At 40.1% G+C, this 19,345-nt stretch overlaps 1 protein-coding gene across 1 annotated transcript in view; it reads left to right on the top strand.

Moving 5' to 3' along the window:
* LOC134342830 (cadherin-4-like) overlaps window positions 1-19,345 on the top strand; it is a 781,531-nt gene that overhangs the window by 694,056 nt on the left and 68,130 nt on the right. The window contains exons 9-10 of the mRNA XM_063041443.1: window positions 10,488-10,673; window positions 14,759-15,012. Coding sequence (XP_062897513.1) covers window positions 10,488-10,673; window positions 14,759-15,012 — 440 coding nt within the window. The remainder of the gene's footprint in view (window positions 1-10,487; window positions 10,674-14,758; window positions 15,013-19,345) is intronic.

The raw sequence follows: 19,345 nt of genomic DNA, 5'->3' as shown, positions 1-19,345 counted from the left end.
TTGATAAAGAAGATTAATTCTAGTCAAGCCATACTGCATCTTTTCTTTCTTTCACACCCCTTTCTTCTTCCATCTGAAAATGATCTGCCTGATATGGTAATTGGACTCTATATAAAAAGATGGTCCTGACTATCTCAAATGCTTTTAACATTTACTATGATAAATTTCAAGCTTTGCAGTGACCACTAGTTATGGACTATCAAACAATGTGCTGATCACTCATTTTTAAATCTAATAGAACCTATAGAGCTTGGCATGTAAAGGGAATAAACACACAGATGAAACGTGCTCCTTTGCAAAAAAAGAATATAACTAAAAATGCTTCCTTAGTAAACTTGCTCTACTCAGTTTAAAAAATAAGTAAATTAGAATGAAAAGACTTTTTGGGCAATTTGGTCCTTTAAAAGGATGCAGACTGCTCCCAAGTTTGAAGTCAAAAAAGTCATGAATTTGGGATACGTATCTTTAAGGAATTTTTAGCATGGTTTGCTGCTCATTTGCAGTGTTAAAATTCCATTCGTAGGTTTCACAAAAACTGCTGCTTACTGGCCTTTGCAGCTATCCTGCCAATTGTTTGTTTACCTATTGCAAAAGAATCAGGGGTTTTCAGCTGATCCCGCAGGCTGCAATCAGAATGAGGCAAAGTTAGGAGTGGGAGAGAGAATAACAGAAAATAGTGGGGGAAAGAGTAGAAAATGTTACCTTTCCCATAAGAGAACAACCACTTTCCCACTCTTGCTTGAAGATGGTTAGTAAGAACATCTCCTCTTGAATATGGTAGCTCCAAGTCACCACAATCAGTGTCAATTTTGGGCCCAGAACTTAAGGATCTTTGAGCTGGAGTTCAGAAATGAAAGCAGTGTTAAGGAGAATTGTGACTGGAACAGTCCAGTTTCTCAATGGGTGAGAAATGGGCACAGATATTTCAAAACAGTCATAGAATATCCATGAATCCAATCTCTAGGTGTCCATCTTGGGTGTTGGTTGTAATGCTCTAAGATGCAGCAGTTGTGTGTTAAACAGAGTAGTTATTAGACTCCAAAAGTAAAATCAGTAATGTTCCAGACATGTAGCACACTTTATACTTTTACAAAATTTGAAAGGTGTTTGTGTGTTGTTTCCACCAGCTGTTTTGTCATTTCCACCTGGAGGTCTCATTGGAACCTGTCAGAGAAGTCCATGTCAATCCCCATAGATTATAATAATGTTTCTGGTGTAATTTAGTTAAGTTTTATTAACTTTAGATTTTAACACATTGAAAAATACTTAACCCAAAAGAAAAGAATCCACTTCCTAACTTCCTGTAACAATTTTGAGAGTGATTTATTGCAGCTATATAGGACCCTGGTCAGACCCCACTTGGAGTACTGTGCTCAGTCTGGTCACCTCACTACAGGAAGGATGTGGAGCCATAGAAAGGGTGCAGAGGAGATTTACAAGGATGTTCCCTGGATTGGGGAGCATGCCTTTTGAGAATAGGTTGAGTGAGCTCAGCCTTTTCTCCTTGAAGTGACGGAGGATGAGGGGTGACTTGTTAGAGGAGTATAAGATGATGAGAGGCATTGATGGTGTGGATAGTCAGAGGCTTCTTCCCAGGGCTGAAATGGTTGCCACAAGGGGACACAGGTCTAAGCTGCTGGGGAGATGTCAGGGGTAAGTTTATTACTCAGAGAGTGGTGAGTGCGTGGAATGGGCTGCTGGTGACAGTGGTGAAAGCAGATAAGATAGGGTCTTTTAAGAGACTTTTGGATAGGTACATGGAGCTTAGAAAAATAGAGGACTATAGGTAAGCCTAGTAATTTCTAAGGTAGGGACATGTTCATCACAACTTTGTGGGCTGAAGGACCTGTATTGTGCTGTAGGGTTTCTATATTTCTATGATTTCAACTATACAGTACATCACCATTCAGTATTGACCCTTGGAGGACAATGATACAATCAAATAGACTACATGAAATATCACTTTGTCACTTTCTCATTGCTCATAAATAATTCATTTTGATTTCTGCATCTTGCTTGTAGATATCAGAAAAATTAGATTTTTTCTGTACAGAAAATTCATTACTTTGAAGATTAATAGTATAGAACTGTAGTAATCTTTATTTGATCCAAAGTTTGCAAAATAACCACCGACTCTAGCTGGAGAACTAAAATAATGTTATGCAGTTAAACACAGCGGTTTGGAGAGAATTTGAATAAGGTTGTTAAAATCTTTTAAAGATGTGAACCTTGTTCTTCAGCTGTAATATGATTAAGTGAAAGTAAAGGTTAAGATGTCCTGAAAGTATCATGCTGTATTTTTATGAGCTGCCTAATTGTAACAATATCCTACCTTGAAACTAAATGATTTCAATAACCATACATTGATAAATTCTGATTTAACTATATGAAATTAAGCCAGCGATCATTAGAGAAATAGGAATTGAAGCTTCAGGCACCAATTTTAGAAGCTTCTGAATTCCTAGAAATTGCCTTGTGTTGCGGAGGTTCCATATGCAAATTGTACCACTGAATAATGCACAATAATGAGAGGCAACTTGGATCTGTTCCAATTTGCCCTCCGGCACAACAGGTCCACAGCAGGTGCCATTTCATTGGCTCTTCACTCAACTCTGGAACATCTGGACAGCAAAGATGCATACACTAGAATGCTCTTTATTGACTACAGCTTGGCATTCAACATTATATCCCCACAAAAATAACCATTGAACTTCAAGACCTTAGTTGCAATACCTCCTTGTGCAATTGGATCTTTGATTTCCTCACTTGCAAACCATAGTCAGTTTGGATTGGCCACAGCATCTCCATCAGTGCAGGTGCATCACAAGTCAATGTGCTGAGCCCCCTGCTCTGCTAGCTTTATATTTATGACTGTGAGGCAAGGCACAGCTCCAATGTCATATTTAAGTTTGCTGTCGACACCACTGTCATTAGTCGAACCAAAGTTGGTGACAAATCAGCATATGGGAGGTAGATTGAAAATCTCGTTGAGTTGTGCCACAAAGGCAACCTCTCACCCATTGTCAGCAAGACCAAGGCACTGATTTTGGACTTCAGGAGGAGGAAACTAGGGGAGAAACTAGAAACTAGAGCCAATCCTCATCGAGGGATCAGAGGTGGAGAGGGTCAGCAACTTTAAATTCGTCAGTGTTATTATTTCAGTGGATCTGCCCTGGGTCCAGAACGTAAGTGCATTTATGAAGAAAGCATGGCAGTGCCTCTGCTTCCTTAGAAGTTTGCAAAGATTTGGCATGACATCTAAAACTTTGAGAAAATTCTACCGATGTTAGGCGGAGTGTATATTGACTTGTTGCCTCATGGCCTGGTACAGAAACACCAATGCCTTTGAATTGAAAATCCTACAAAGTAGTGAATATGGCCCAGTCCATCATGGGAAAGCCCTTTCCTCCATTGAGCGCATCTACACAGAGCACTGTTGCTAGAAAGCAGCAGCCATCATCAAGGACCCCCAACCACTTGGACCTACACCACCAGGGCTAGCTGGCCTAGGTTCTGTAGAATGTAGTCACTGTAAGCATGAGGTCATACAACACATAAACAGACCTTTAACCCCACCCCGTCTTAGTGTAAATTGAACAACTGAAGAATCACCCAGAAACCAGATCCATTTCATTCATGAAAAAAATATTATTTATAACCAGTGGGGTGCACAAAGGAAAATTAATAATATTAGCAGTTGATTGTATACATTGTATGTATATACAACATAGTATAAACATAAGGAGAAAGTTGTACCAACTCATAGACATCCGAGAGCCTGCTCTTGTGTTTATCCCTGATGTTACCAAACAGCCTGTTTACTGTTTCTGAGCTAGGACAATGACGCTATATCCGGTAGGACTTTGTGTATCCCTTTCAGACTACCTCAGTTCTGGTAAGGGGGGCATACTTGGTCCGTCTGTCTGTCAGACCGCAGAAATGGGATGTGGGCATGTCCCAAAATACCTAGTCAGTTCTCCATTTTCAAACCAAAAATATGACTATCTTCCCTTTCATATTAGACCTACTTTTGTGCTTCTGCTTGACTACTTATGTTCTGCTGTTTTTGCCTTGCACTTCTAATAATGTTTGCATCAACTGTCAAGTAGCTACCTATTCTAATCCCATTTACCAGCCTGGCCTCCAGCCCTCCCACCTTGTGACTCAAGTACTCATCTATCTACTTAAATGTTGTAAGAGTACCTGTTTCAGCCCTTCAGACTGCATTCCAAATTTCAGCCACCCTCTGTTTGAAGGAGTTATTTCTCAGATTTCCTTTAAACCTCTTATTCCTAGCTTTAATCATTTCCCCTCTAGTTTTAGATACTTTTTCAATCAGAAAGAGTTGCCTCCATCAACCCTATCCATGCCCCCTCATTATTTTATCAGCACCTCAGGGGTGTGTGCTTAGCCCACTGCTCTCCTCTCTGTATACACATGACTTTGTGGCTAGGCATAGCTCAAGTACCATCTAGAAATTTGCTGATGATACAACCATTGTTGGTAGAATCTCAGGTGGTGTTGAGAGGGCGTACAGGAGTGAGATATGCCAACTAGTGCCTGGTGACACAGCAACAACCTTGCACTCAACATTAGTAAGACAAAAGAGCTGATTGTGGACTTCAGGAAGGGTAAGATGAAGGAACACATACCAATCCTCACAGAGGGATCGGAAGTGGAAAGAGTAAGCAGCTTCAAGTTCTTGGGTATCAAGACCTCTGAGGATCTAACCTGGTCCCAACATATCAATATAGTTATAAAGAAGGCAAGACAGTGGCTATACTTTATTAGGAGTTTGAAGAGATTTGGCATGTCAACAAATACACTCAAAAACTTTTATAGTTGTACCGTGGACAGCATTCTGACAGGCTGCATCGCTGTCTGGTATGGAGGGGCTACTGCACAGGACGGAAAGAAGCTGCAAAAGGTTGTAAATCATTCAGGAGATACAGAAGCCTGAAGGCACACACCCAGCGATTCAGAAACAGCTTCATCCCCTCTGCCATCCGATTCCTAAATGGACATTGAAGCTTTGGACACTACCTCACTTTTTTTTAAAATACAGTATTTCTGTTTTTGCACATTAAAAAACAAATCTATTCAATATATGTAATTGATTTACTTGTTTATTTATTATTATGTTTTATTTTATTTATTATTTTTTTCTCTCTCTGCTAGATTATTTATTGCATTGAACTGCTGCTGCTAAATTAACAAATTTCACGTCACGTGCCGGTGATAATAAATCTGATTCTGATTCTAACTCTGATTCTGATTCTAATTCTGATTCTGATTCTGACCTCCCTCAGTTGCCTGTGCTCCAAGGAAAACAAACCCATTCTATCTGTTTTCTCATCATACCTAAAACAGAGCAGCTTTTCCTATGTTTTGAAGATTAGCTTTACTCCTGCAGGAAGTTTGTTGGAAATGAGTTGCAGCAGTTTTGGAAGATAGGTTGAAAAGCATGTTGGTACAATGACAAAGCGATGTTTGAAATCAGTCTTCAGTAAAAATGGTTCTGTTGAAGACTCATTGGTTAATAATAGATTAGATTGTTAGATTAGATTTGATTATGAGGACACTCAGTCCTCATTTATTGTCATTTAGAAATGCATGCATTAAAAAATGATACAATGTTCCTCCAGTATGATATCACAGAAACACAAGACAGGCCAAGACTAAAACTGACAAAAACGACATAATTATAACATATAGTTATAACAGTGCAAAGCAATACCGTAATTTGATAAAGAGCAGACCATGGGCACGGTAAAAAAATGTCTCAAAGTCCCGATAGCCCATCATCTCACGCAGACGGTTGAAGGGAGAAACTCTCCCTGCCATGAGCTTCCAGCGCCGCAAACCTTGCCGATGCAGCATCCTGGAAGCACCGACCACAGTCCGACTCTGAGTCCGTCCGAAAACTTCGAGCCTCCGATCAGCCCTACGACACTGAGCACCGAGCACCATCTCTGCCAAGCGCTTCGATGCTGGCCCCAGCCGCCAAGCAACAAGAAAAGCCGAGGATTCGGGGCCTTCCCCTCCAGAGATTTCGGATCACACAGTAGCTGTGGCAGCGAAACAGGCACTTTAGAAGTTTCACCAGATGTTCCTCCATGCTCTCACGTCTGCCTCCATCAAATCAGTATTGTGCACGGCATTCTACTTGACAGATAACAGCTATTCATCACCGTAGAGGCTGCGCGCGCTGTATCGCGCTGCCATCTTTTCCTCCCATTCTATCAATATCATCGTGGAGCATGCGTGATTCAAAGTACATTTATTGTCAAAGAACGAAAAATTATACAACCTTGGGATTTGTTTGCGTATAGGTAGCCACAAATCAAGAAACCCGAAATTAAAGAAAAGAAATAAAAGACCAACACCTGATGCGCAACAGAAAGAAAAAAAAAAACACAGATCATGCAAACAATTGAAGTGAACAACAATGTTCTGAACCAAATTGAGTCCTCAGATCCAAACCCCAGAGCAACCTGGAGTCATGCTTCTGAGTTCACCATATTAGCAGTTAAAAAGCACAGCAGCCAGGCAGTCGTCATAGCCTCAGCGCCATGGAGAGAGGAGTGACAATTGCAGAGGGCGAACAAAATTGGCTCCCGACTTGGATCCCGACTGTATTTTCAGTCTATCTACGTTTAAAGTGAACAAACAATGGAACAGCGAAAGGCTCTAGTGCCCTGGAGGGAGGAGTGAATATTGCGGAGAGCGAGTGAAATCAGCTCTTGCCTCTGATCTGGGCTGGCGTTTAAATTCTCTAAACAGCGGATCATACCTCGCACTAGGATCCGGCTACTGCGAAGGTCTCAGAGCCTAGAACACGTGCCAGTGACTCACTCTGGACCCAGGTTTCTCTGCTCAGCCCAAAGCCCCTCTCAAGCTCTTCTAAGCAGCTCAGTGCCCTGAGCGATCCAACTCACCCCCAGGCCAGTTGTATGGGCATCGACTGTCCTCTACCCTAACTTCTTCTCTCGGCATCCAGAGTGATACAACCTTGCACCCGGGCCAGTTGTATGAGCATCAGAACACCAGTGTCCCACCTTCTCCTCTCTGAATGACTCACTTCATCTGCATCAATTCTGCAACACACCATCTCAGTTCATCCTCCGAACTTGCCTCCTCACCACTCGCCTCTTCACTATTTGTGGCAATAATTTAACACAATTTACCTCAGGAAAGGTGATTTTAATGAAGTTTTTAGTCAGATTTCTAAACGTTTTAACTACCAGAGAGCTGTAACAGGCATTCAATAGCGCCATCTTAACAGGAAGTTCGCACATAAAATGCATCAAATGAAGTTGTCTTTTTGAAGGCAGCCAGAAAATCATCTTGAGAAGAGTGTGCCACAGTACCTCCAACCAGTGGAGTCAAAGGCATTGGTGAAATCAAAAAAAACCATTTGAAGTAATTCTGTATTCTGCATTTTTCTTGGAATTGTCATATGCTGAGGGCCTTAACTACAAAGTGTACTATAGTTAAGTTTGTTCATGGTACAAAGATACACCATAAAGAACATTGTGAAAAGGACATAAAGAAGGGAAGACATTTGGTAAATGAATATAATGTGAGAAATAAGAAGTTACTGATTCCTGAAGAATAGAAAAGAAGAATATTATTTAAATGGAAGCAGACTTATATGTTACTATGCAGGGAGATCAGAGTCTCATTTTACAGGAAGCACAAGAAATCAGTGAGTAGATACAGGAAGTAATTGTGGAAGCAAAAGTCATGTTAGTCTTCATTTCAAAGGGATAGAGTACAAAAGTGAGGTGAGGTCAAGTTACAGCTGTTCATGACTTCAGTGAGACTGCATCTGGATTTCTGCAGGAAGTTTTGTCTCCTTATTTAAGTTTTGCATTTACTGAGAAGGCTGACTAGATTACCTCATGAGAAAAAATTGAACAAGTTGGATCATTACTTGTTGGAAATTAGAAGAATGAGATGTAATCTTACCAAAACAGAGAAGTTTCTGAGGGTGCTTGGCAACAGAGATTCTAAGAAGATGTTCCAGTCATGGGAAATTAGTGTCAGAAGAAGGGGTCACTTATTTAAGGTGCAGTTGAGAAGAAATTTATCCTATCAGAGATTATGCCTCACTGAACTTCTTTACTCCAGGGAGATGTGGAAATGAAGTCATTGGAAATGAAGCCATTCAAGGATGGACAGGAAGTATTTTTGAGCATAGTGAAGAATTATAAGGAATGTGTGAAAAAGTGGTGCTAAGGCCATGATCGTATGTCATTGAATGGCAGAGCAAGTACAAGAAAACATCTGACCCTAACAGATTATATTTCTTATGTGTTTATGAGATGGGGAAGATAATGCAAAGAAGTAATTAAATACCTTTGTGGGATTTCTGAGTCTGTACCAAATGTACGAAACTACAAATAGAACGTCGTTAGATGGAAAGTATTTTAGTCATGGTAGAGAGTTTTCCTTCAATCGAGTGATATGGCAGTGGGATAACTTGCATATCTGGTAAGCTTGCAGGTCAAACGTATAGTTGACTCACCTGAGCCGGAGTGGTGCAGATTTAGGTAACTCTCAAAGAGGGAGTGGAAGTTTAAACATGGAGAAGTCTTTTTCAAATTGGAAAGAGCTGTAGTTTTCTCTATGCCTCAACAGAAACAGAGATAAAAGCTAGAGAGATTTTTTCATGAGGATCCCTTCATTTCTTTACTGACACTTGATCCACTGGCACTCAAATATTATTCTGGCCACGATTTTTCCCCATATTGAGGCATATAACAGAAAGATTTGGAGACACTAATAAAGCAATCCTTCACAGGCAAGCCCTTCCTATTGTTGAGCACATTCACTTAGAGCACTGCCACAAGAAAGCAGGATCCATCAGCAAGGATCCCCATCATCCAGGCCATGCTTTCTTCTTGCTAATACCATCAGGTAGGAGGTACAGGAGCCCTAGGTCCCACATCAGCTTCCAGAACAGTTATTGCATTACATCAAGGTACTGAACCAGCATGGATCATTTCAATCACCACAACTCTGAACTGATTCCACAAACTGCACACACACTTTCAACGACTCTACAACTCATGTTTCAGTCTTCTTTTTTGTTTGTTTTTGCACATTGGTTGTCAATCTTTATTTACGTATAGTTTCTCATGAATTCAATAGTTTCCTGTAAATGCCTACAAGAAATGAATCACAGGCTAGTGTATGGTAACGTATACCTACTTTGATAATAAACTTACTTTAACTTTGGCTTTGACTACTTTTCTATAATGCTATATTTAAAGTGAGGATCATTGATTACATCTGATGTGGGGATTGTCTGGATGAGGTCAATATGGTGGTAGTGGCACTTCAGATTTTATTTGTCCAAAACTTCCACCACTATGTTGCGCCCACCACCCCCAGAATCTCTGATTTTGCTATCATATTAGCAAATGGACGCCAAGATCACAAATTCCACTATTCATGTTCAAGTTCTCATTCTGTCTCCCATTGTAAATGTCTGTGACTTTGCTAAAACTAACGTTAAATTAACAGCAAACAACAGGAATTCTGCAGATGCTGGAAATTCAAGCAACACACATCAAAGTTGCTGATGAACGCAGCAGGCCAGGCAGCATCTCTAGGAAGAGGTACATTCGACGTTTCAGGCTGAGACCCTTCATCAGGGTGCGTTCACCAGCAACTTTGATGTGTGTTGGTTAAATTAACAGCTCTAGGGGAAGCTAGGTTTCCTTTGCTACAATTAAATAATTGTGGCATTTGAAGTCTTCCTTATCCTGGGAATTACCACTTCCTAAACATCTGTTTAATCACTTATTTCTTTTTGAATTCTCATGTGCCATTGAAGTTTTATCATCCGTGAAAGCAGATGGAAAATATTAAATCAATATCTGCTATTTTGATTTAATTAATTTTAGTCTCAACTGTATCTTGAAGAACTAATCACTTATACCTATTATTTCATAATGTATTATCAGATACCTAAAAGATACAATAATTATTTAAATTTAATAACAATTGAAGGAAATACATGAACTGTTAAATATACTTAAAAACCATTTTCACACAGTTGCTACTAAGGAGTGGAAAAGCAAAATAATTTGGTTATCAATGAGCAAAGTATGGTTTTCCGATTATGCACTGTTGAGTCTTGTAAGTGACTTTGTTAGCAGCATTGCTGTTTTAATTTGTTAAAATACATAGTTGATTGGTACTCCTTTTGGAAAGTTGGACACCCAAATGTAATTGCACTGTTTCCATATTGCAGATGAAACCATTTACCCTTGCATCTTCATCAAAATAACCAAAAATTGTTTTTTAATGGTTAATATAAAGTATAATAATCAATTGTGTGACTATTATTCATTCATTCATCAAATTTCTATTGTAATAATTGAAGGTAGACTATGTTTCAGTCTTCAGAATATTCTAATCTACTTAATATCTAAGGCAATATGTCTTCCTTTGTGCCTTCCTTTCTTTATTTCCAGTACTACGGAGAAGTCCAAGAGAACAAAATAGAAGTCATCGTTGCTAACTTGACTGTCATTGATCGAGACCAGCCACACACTACAAATTGGAATGCTGTATACCGCATAGTCAGTGGCGACCCTGCTGGTCATTTTGTTATTAAGACCGATCCAGCCACCAGTGATGGCATGGTTATTGTAGTAAAGGTAAGTTGTAACCTTTAATTCTGTGGTTGTGGTTGTATTTATTCAAAGTATTCACAACCACTTTTGAAATAATCAGTGATATATATTTTGAACACTTAAGAAAATGTTCAGTTACAAATGCATCTCTTGTGGATGTGAGCTCATGAGTGGTTCTGTTTGCAAGTTTTGACAGTTAGTTTAAGTTTAACACAAGACTAGTTGTCCAGTATGTCCTCAGATTATGAGGAAATGCAGGAGTTAAGCCATCCAACATCTGGCATGTAATTTTCCGGCATGTATATGGCATCTGCTTTAGACCGAACACTGCAGCTGAGGAGTAAAGCTACAGTTCCTGAACCCGTTAAGCAATGTTTCACGTAAAAGCATGAGTTTGTATGCTTGAAAGTGAAACATTTAATGTAATTTGTTCATTAAGAGCTTTGGAGCACTAACCTTATTTAAAGTATAGAAACTTGAGCTCTCAATTTTTGCTCAACGGACTTTGTGCTGTTCAAATGTATTGGAAAACCCCTATCAAGAAGCAACACATCAATGTTGTATATCTCATTAGTAGCCAATTCTTCATTTCAAAATATTAAATAAATGTCATTGTAAGCTGTTGCATGAAGTATACTTTATAATTCTTTCATCTTGTTGGTCTGCTTTATCTGTAAATTTCCTGATTATGCATACTTAGGCTACTAGATTTTCTCTTGGCATCTTCATTTAATACATATGTTTTCTAAACTGTTAAGTAATTCCACGATGTTTTGTACCTTATATCTATTAATCTTTTAAACCAAGTATCTGTAAGTGATCCACAGATTATTGCTGCCATTTTGTTAGTATCTCAGTTCCTTTTAGTTGTGATTTTTTTTTATTATTATTGCACAACGATTTTGGAAGGAGAGCTACCCTGGTATCCCAGTGCTCTTAGTAGGGTGCTCTTGGTCCTCCAAACCAAACACTCATGGGTAAGCATAACCCTGCTGTAAGGAAGACATCTACTGGAGCTGTGTGCTCCATTGCTGAGATACTGGGATGAATCCCTGCCCTGCAGTGGCGCTGCTCCAGGAATAAGTCACCAGTGGCACCATGTGAAGCGGTTGGTGCTGTGCAGGCTGTAGTGAGTAGTGCATCAGCTCAGCTACGAATGTGAGGCTCGGGACTTCACCTTGGATGACATGGTGAATGTGGGCCATTGTTGGCACTGTTAGTGGCTTATCATTTGCAAACATACCAACTAGTTCCACCGGTCTCTCCACCGCTGAGATTTTGTATTTACGATAATGAAATCTCTACGCTTGGGAGAAACATCACAGGCAAACCAAGAGAAGGGAACAACAGCTTCAACAAGAGCTAATGAGAGACACTGTGGAATCTGTAGCAGTGCCCAATAGTTGCTGTACTCACTGTACTGGCCACGGTGCAGCCCTGCACACCATATCTCAGCCTTGAGAAGCAACACCGCTTGTCCCAGCAGAGTCTACACAAGCCCTCACAAACAGCCTCTCCACACCAAGCCATGAGGTAAACCATTGGTGGATTTGCCTCAATTCATGGCACAGCAGCAAGCAGTAATCAGGACAGCAGGAATTTGTACCAGCCCTATCAGTAATGCATCACTCTTCATAAAATGCTCTAATGATTCCCTTCATTAGTGCACTCATCCTGCGAACACATTCTGAGTGCCAAGAACAGTTTTAAACATGGTCATTTTAAACCAACTGTATTTAATTAATTTAAATACAGAGATGTTGAAATGCTAATAATCAGGCTTGAATAAGAAGAGGGAGAGATTTAAAAAAGATGGTTTACACACACACACACACACACACACAATTTGTGTGCCTTAGGAAGGTGGGATCCATCATTAAGGGTCCCCGTCAGCCAGGACATGCCCTCTCCACACTGTTGCCATCAGGAAGAATTGATTCAGGAGCAGCATCTGCCCCTCTGCCATCTGATTCCAAAATGGACATTGAATCCATGAACACTATCTCACTATTTTTTTATTTCTGTTATTTTGCACTGTTTATTTTAACTACTTAATAAACATATATATATGTTATGTGTATATATATTATGTATATATATACACTTAATGTCACAGTTTTTTCCTCTATATTTGTATCGTGTTTCTTTGAACTGCTACTGTAAGGTTAACAAATTTCAGACATATGCCAGTGATATTAAATCTGATTCTGATGCTGTATTTGCTCTATCAAAGGAAGATTACGTTTCTTTATTCAAATTTTGCATCAGCTTCTGTATGTAAAGTAAATGACTTTGTACGACAACTTTATTTCATTAATTTATCTGAAGCTCACATTTTACCTCCCATTAGAACTACTTCAAAATGAGTCATAAATGAATTTTGGTTTAAATGAACCTGCTATAATATGTGTCAAAATAAGCTTTGCAATTACTAGTTATGTTATTTTATGTTAATCTGAAACATCTATTATTTCCACATGAACTAAAAAGCAAAATGTGCATAGCTACTTATCATGGGTTCTGTCAGAGTAAAATTAGATCATTGGATATAATGGCTGAGTTGCTATTAGCTACTAAAATAATAAGCTGCAACACTAAGTTTCTTTGTGTTCACCTGATTTTTAACCTCAAACATAGAAGAAATGGATAATTTTATTGAATGAGATTGAATACAAAATTGTACAAATTGAGGGCAGATCAGCTAGATCAGAAACATGGTGGCAATTGATTTTCTTTCACCTGTGTTTTGAGTCACTATTGACGACACTCACAAAAGTCTGCAGATAATCAAGTTATTCATTGGTGCCATTTGCAGAATTTCATCACCAATTAGAAGGGTAGACAATGACAGCTGCAGGAAGGATTTATTTTTCTTTTCTGGGACAAAACTGTGTACTTTTTCATAACAAACATTCTTTCGATATGCTGCATTATTATATAGCGTGTGCCATAATCAGTATTCTGTCTTCATTATTACGATTACCTCTATTCCCCTCCTCAAACACAGGTAACTCCAAATCCTAAAACAAGAATTGACTGTGATAGGACTTGAATTCTGAACTTTGTGTTGCGAATGACAAGAATTGCAAATATTGATATTAAAACAATGGCTATAGTTTTACAATTGAGGCTTAATCATTCCAACTCTAAAATCAAGAAAAATTACATTGCTCATCAGATAGGCACTGCGCCATTCACTGGGGTACTCTCTTCAGTTATCTGATGAGGTAACCATAGCCTTTGGCCAGGAGCAGGTGTCATCAGGTAGTGCCCAACCTTCATAGTGTGTTTCGACTCTTAACCACTACACTCTCCAGTTGGTTGGTCAGCAGTGGTGGCCAAGTCACTGTCTGCCTGCTCCTGACTTCCAGCTCAATTCCTCTCACCGGCTTCACATCCAGCAAGAGGCTCTTTCTGCTTCCTCCGCCATCCTGCGAGCTGCTTGGTTCTTGTTCTTTTTATCAGGGCCCAGAGCAGACAGCAACCTCCCTGCTGACCTTGCCAGGAACCCTCTACAGCCGATCTCTAGGGGGAATAGCCACGTCTGCCATCCTTTGTCCCTGCACTCCTGGACTAAAGACTGGTATTTCAGGGCCTTTGTCTCGTGAGCCTCCTTGCATCCTTTCTCTCAAAGTACCATGAGCTCCACCAGGATGATTTTCTTGTCTTTGGTGGACTACAGTATGATGTCTCATCGAAGTGTGGTTTGCACAACCTCCAGGAACTGCAGCTTTCTCCCCGCATCAATCCTTATCTCCTATGATTTGGCAGTTTTAGGCCTCTTTGATTTTACTGGCTTGGCTCTCTCCTTGATGAAAATGGCTGTCCTGATAGCCTCTCTGCCAGCTGGTCTCCTTTTACACCTCTCCCACTCCAGTGTGTCAGCAAGGTATGCAGGACTTTGTCTTGATGCCACCTATACTGTCCTTGTGTTAAAGCCGTTTTGCATCCTGACATTGAACCCCACGGACCACAAAGCTTGCATTTAGGCACTGTTAATTTGCTCAATCTTCTTGCTGCATGGAATTTGTTTTTGTTTATTACCCGGAGTAGAAATGATGCTGAGAATTAGATACATATTTGAACCCACTGAACTTTGTGTTTTTCAGCCAGTGGATTATGAAATAAACAGAGCCTTTGTCCTGACTGTGGTGGTAATGAATCAAGCTCCACTGGCAGCTGGAATACAGTCCTCACTCCAGAGTACGGCAACGGTTGCAATCTCTGTCACGGATGTTAACGAGGCACCCTTTTTCATTCCCAATCCCAAACTAGTCAGGCAGGAGGAGGAGATGCCCGTGGGCACACTGCTCACAACATTTGCAGCGCAGGATCCTGATCGTTTTATGCAGCAGGTGATACGGTAAGAAAACCAACCATAAAAATTAATTTCATTTTTCATTCCATCACTGTCCTAAAAAAAGACATTTTCGCTTTTGGCAATATTGTGAAGTAAATGATAATAAATTTGCCTTTCATAGAAATAATAATTAGGAGGGGTGTACCACTGAATCACTATCTCAAATTATATGTATTGCTAAAATTTTAGCAGTGAGATATTCAACCTCCGTCAGACAGCAACGTTATTGTGCATTGCTTCTGAAATTCACTTTTATTAACTTTTTACTAAAAAGCAAATTTCAGAGCAAGTGACTGTTGGTGAAACAATATGGCCATCTCAAAAGCATTTTGGCAAATTAAAATATTTCACCAGATGTTTGGCAAGTCATTTTATCAGGCACAAGGAGAGCATAGAGAATTATTTGCGGCTTCCAGTTGCCTCAAATCAAAAGACCATAGGAGCAAAATTAGGCCATTTGGCCAGTCGAGTTTGCTCCACCATTTCATCCTGGCTGATCCATTTCCTTATCAGCTCCATTTTCCTGCCTTCTCCCCATAACCTTTCACACCCTCACTAATCAAGAACCTATCAACCTCTGCATAAAGTACACCCAAAGACCAGGCTCTAAGTACACCCACAGTTGCCTGTGGCAATGAATTCCTCAGATTTAACACCATCTGCCCTAAAGGAATTCCCCTTCATCTCCATTCTAAATGGGCATACATCTGTTCTGATGCTGGGGCCTCTGGTCTTAGACTGCCCCGGAATAGGATACATCTTCTCTACGTGCACTCTATCAAAGCTGTTCAACATTCTATAACTTTAAATGAGTTTCCTCCTCATTCTTCTAAATTCCAGCAAGTATAAGGTCAGAGATATCAATCGCTCGTCATATGATAAACTTTTTGTTCCTGGAATCATTCTCCTGAAACTCCTTTGAACCCTCTCCAATATCAGCACATTCTTTGTTAAATATGGGGCCAAAAACTGCTCATAGTCCAAGTGAGGCATCACCAGTGCCTTATAAAGATTCAGTGTTACATCCTTGCTTTTGTATTCTAGTCCTCTGGAAATGAATGCAAACCCTAAATTTGCCTTCCTCACCCGACTCCATCTGCAAATTGACCTTCAACTAATCCTGCCCAATGACTCCAAAATCCCTTTGCACCTCTGAATTTTGAATTTCTCGCTGTTTAGAGAATGGTCTGTGCTTTTATTTCTTCTACCAAAGTGAATGACAGTACACTTCCTGACAATGTCTTCCATTTGCCATTTCTTTGCCCTTTTTCCTAATCTGTCCAAATCCTCCTGCAGCCTCCCTGCATCCTCAACAATACTTGCCCCTCCACCTATCTTTGTATCATCTGTAAACTTTGCCACAAAGCCATCAATTCTGTCATCTAAATCATTGACATACAACATCAGTAGAAGTGGTCCCAACACCAATCCCTGTGGAACACCACTAGACACTGGCAGCCAATCAGAAAGTGCTCCATTTATTCCTACTCTATGCCTCCTGCCGATCAGCCAATGTTTTATCTATGCTTGTATCTTTCCTGTAATATCATGGGCTCTTATCTTGTTGAACAGCCTCATGTGCAGTACCTTGTTAAAGGCCTTTTGAAAATTCAAGTACACAACATCCATCAATTCTCCTTTGTCTATCCTGCTTGTTATTTCTTCAACGAATTCCAACGGATTTGTCAAGCAAGAATTTCCCTTAAGGAAAGTATGCTGACTTTGGCCTTTATTACCATGTGCCTCCAAGTACCCCGAAAGTAGATTTTAAACAACTGAATCCAACATCTTCCTAACCACTGAGGTCAGGCTAGCTGACCTGTAATTTCCTTTCTTTTGCCTTCCTCCCTTCTTGAAGTGTGGAATGACATTAGCAATTTTCCAGTACTCCAGAACCATTCCATAATCGAGTGATTCTTGAAAGATCATTACTAATGGCTGCACAGTCTCATCAGCTACCTCCTTCAGAAGCCTGGGGTGTAGTCCATCTGGTCCAGGTGACTTACCTACCTTCAGACCTTTCAGTTTCCCAAGCACCTTCTTTCAGCAACTACACTCACTTCCGCCCTCGTGACGCTCCTGAACTTTCCACATACTGCTCCTCTCTTCCACAGTGAAGACTGATGCAAAATACTTCTTCAATTCATCTGTCATTTCCTTGTCCTCCATTACTACCTGTCCAGCTTAATTTCCCAGTGGTCCAATATCTACTCTTGACCCTCTTTTACTCTTTATATATGTGAAAAAAACTTACAGTATCCTTCTTGATATTGTTGGCTAGTTTACTTTCATATTTCGACCACGCACCCATTATGGCCTTAAAGCCCTTCAAGAAAGATGGGAACAGGAGAACCAAAAAATGGTATTCTCCATAGTGTGTACAGCATTGTAAATGCAGAAAATTGAAATGTCAATGCTTATGCAGATTCCAATAAAAAAGACTCCTTTCAGTCTGCAAGAGTTACCTTAAACTTCTGTAGTCACCAAGTCTACAACACAGAAACACATCATTCAGACCACCCCACCCCATATGTGCTGATACTATAGTAAATTCAACACTAACTCTATTTACCTGTCGCTTCCTATGCCCTATTCTTTACATTTCCTTTTGTAATTAAGTCATTTTAACATTGCTCTCCTCATGAGTGCCTGGGGCTGTGGAGGCGTGGGGCAATGTGGCAGAAGTATTGATTATTAATTTCCATTGATTCTCCAGTCAAGAGGGCCTACATTAGCTCTGGCTACAATTTAAAACATTTTCAACCCATCTAAATTTTGAACCTTGTAACGCATTCCTGTTTCCAGATTACTAAATAGTGGTTTAAGATTATTCCCAATAGCAACTGTGAGTGACAGCACTGTTTTAATCTATTGTGTACGGTTTCATGCCACAATACATTTGCACTCTATTCGTGCCAACCCAATGCTAAGTAATTTTAAATTATTTTTAGATACAATTTAATATTGGTTTGGGTCCTAATCATGGGGAATATCATTTGTTAATTAGCTTAAGGCACCTGAAACTCCTGTGACAGTGTAACATATAATATGCAGTGTTCCTCACTCAAAGGTGTATCTAAATCATTTGTAAAAACAGAAAGCTGAGTAGCAATTGAAGAAAAAACAATAATAAGGATGAGAAATGAAAAGGGAGATATTGAGGTATAATTTAAGTAGTTAGACTTCGGGAGTGTTTTTTTGGGCATGAAGATAGAAGGGTTTGGGAAATAAGTTCCAGAGGCTTATAGTATAAGTACCGATAGACGATGTGTATGTTGTTGAGAATATAAGTATTTATTACTCATTTCATAATGCCCTTGAATTGTGGAGACATTAAGAGTTAACCACATTGATAACCGAGTTAACTGCATTAATAATCACATATTAGCCATCTCGGATAAGGGTGAGAGATCTCAATAGACAATAGGTGCAGGAGTAGGCCATTCGGCCCTTCGAGCCAGCACCGCCATTCACTGTGATCATGGCTGATCATCCACAATCAGTATCCAGTTCCTGCCTTATCCCCATAACCTTTGATTCCGCTATCTTTAAGAGCTCTATCCATCTCTTTTTTGAAAGCATCCAGAGACCTGGCCTCCACAGCCTTCTGGGGCAGAGCATTCCATATATCCACCACTCCCTGGGTGAAAAAGTTTTTCCTCAACTCCGTTCTAAATGGCCTACCCCTTATTCTTAAACTGTGGCCTCTGGTTCTGGACTCACCCATCAGCGGGAACATGCTTCTTGCCTCCAGCGTGTCCAATCCCTTAATAATCATATGTTTCAATAAGATCCCCTCTCAGCCTTCTAAATTCCAGAGTATACAAGCCCAGTCGCTCCAATCTTTCGACATATGACAGTCCTGCCATCCCGGGAATTAACCTTGTGAATCTACGCTGCACTCCCTCAATAGCAAGAATGTCCTTCCTCAAATTTGGAGACCAAAACTGCACACAGTACTCCAGATGTGGTCTCACCAGGGCCCTGTACAGCTGCAGAAGGACCTCTTTGCTCTCATACTCAATTCCCCTTGTTATGAAGGCCAGCATGCCATTAGCTTTCTTCACAGCCTGCTGTACTTGCATGCTTGCTTTCAGTGACTGATGCACAAGAACACTTAGATCTCGTTGTGCTTCCCCTTTTCCTAATTTTACTCCATTTAGATAATAATCTGCCTTCCAGTTCTTACCACCAAAGTGGATAACCTCACATTTATCCACATTAAACTGTATCTGCCCACTCACCCAGCCTGTCCAAGTCACCCTGCATTCTCATAACATCCTCCTCACACTTCACACTGCCACCCAGCTTTGTGTCATCGGCAAATTTGCTAATG

This window comes from Mobula hypostoma, chromosome 2 (assembly GCF_963921235.1).
Source record: "Mobula hypostoma chromosome 2, sMobHyp1.1, whole genome shotgun sequence".
Classification (NCBI taxonomy): Eukaryota; Metazoa; Chordata; class Chondrichthyes; order Myliobatiformes; family Myliobatidae; genus Mobula; species Mobula hypostoma.
This window is presented reverse-complemented; position numbering and strand designations above follow the sequence as displayed.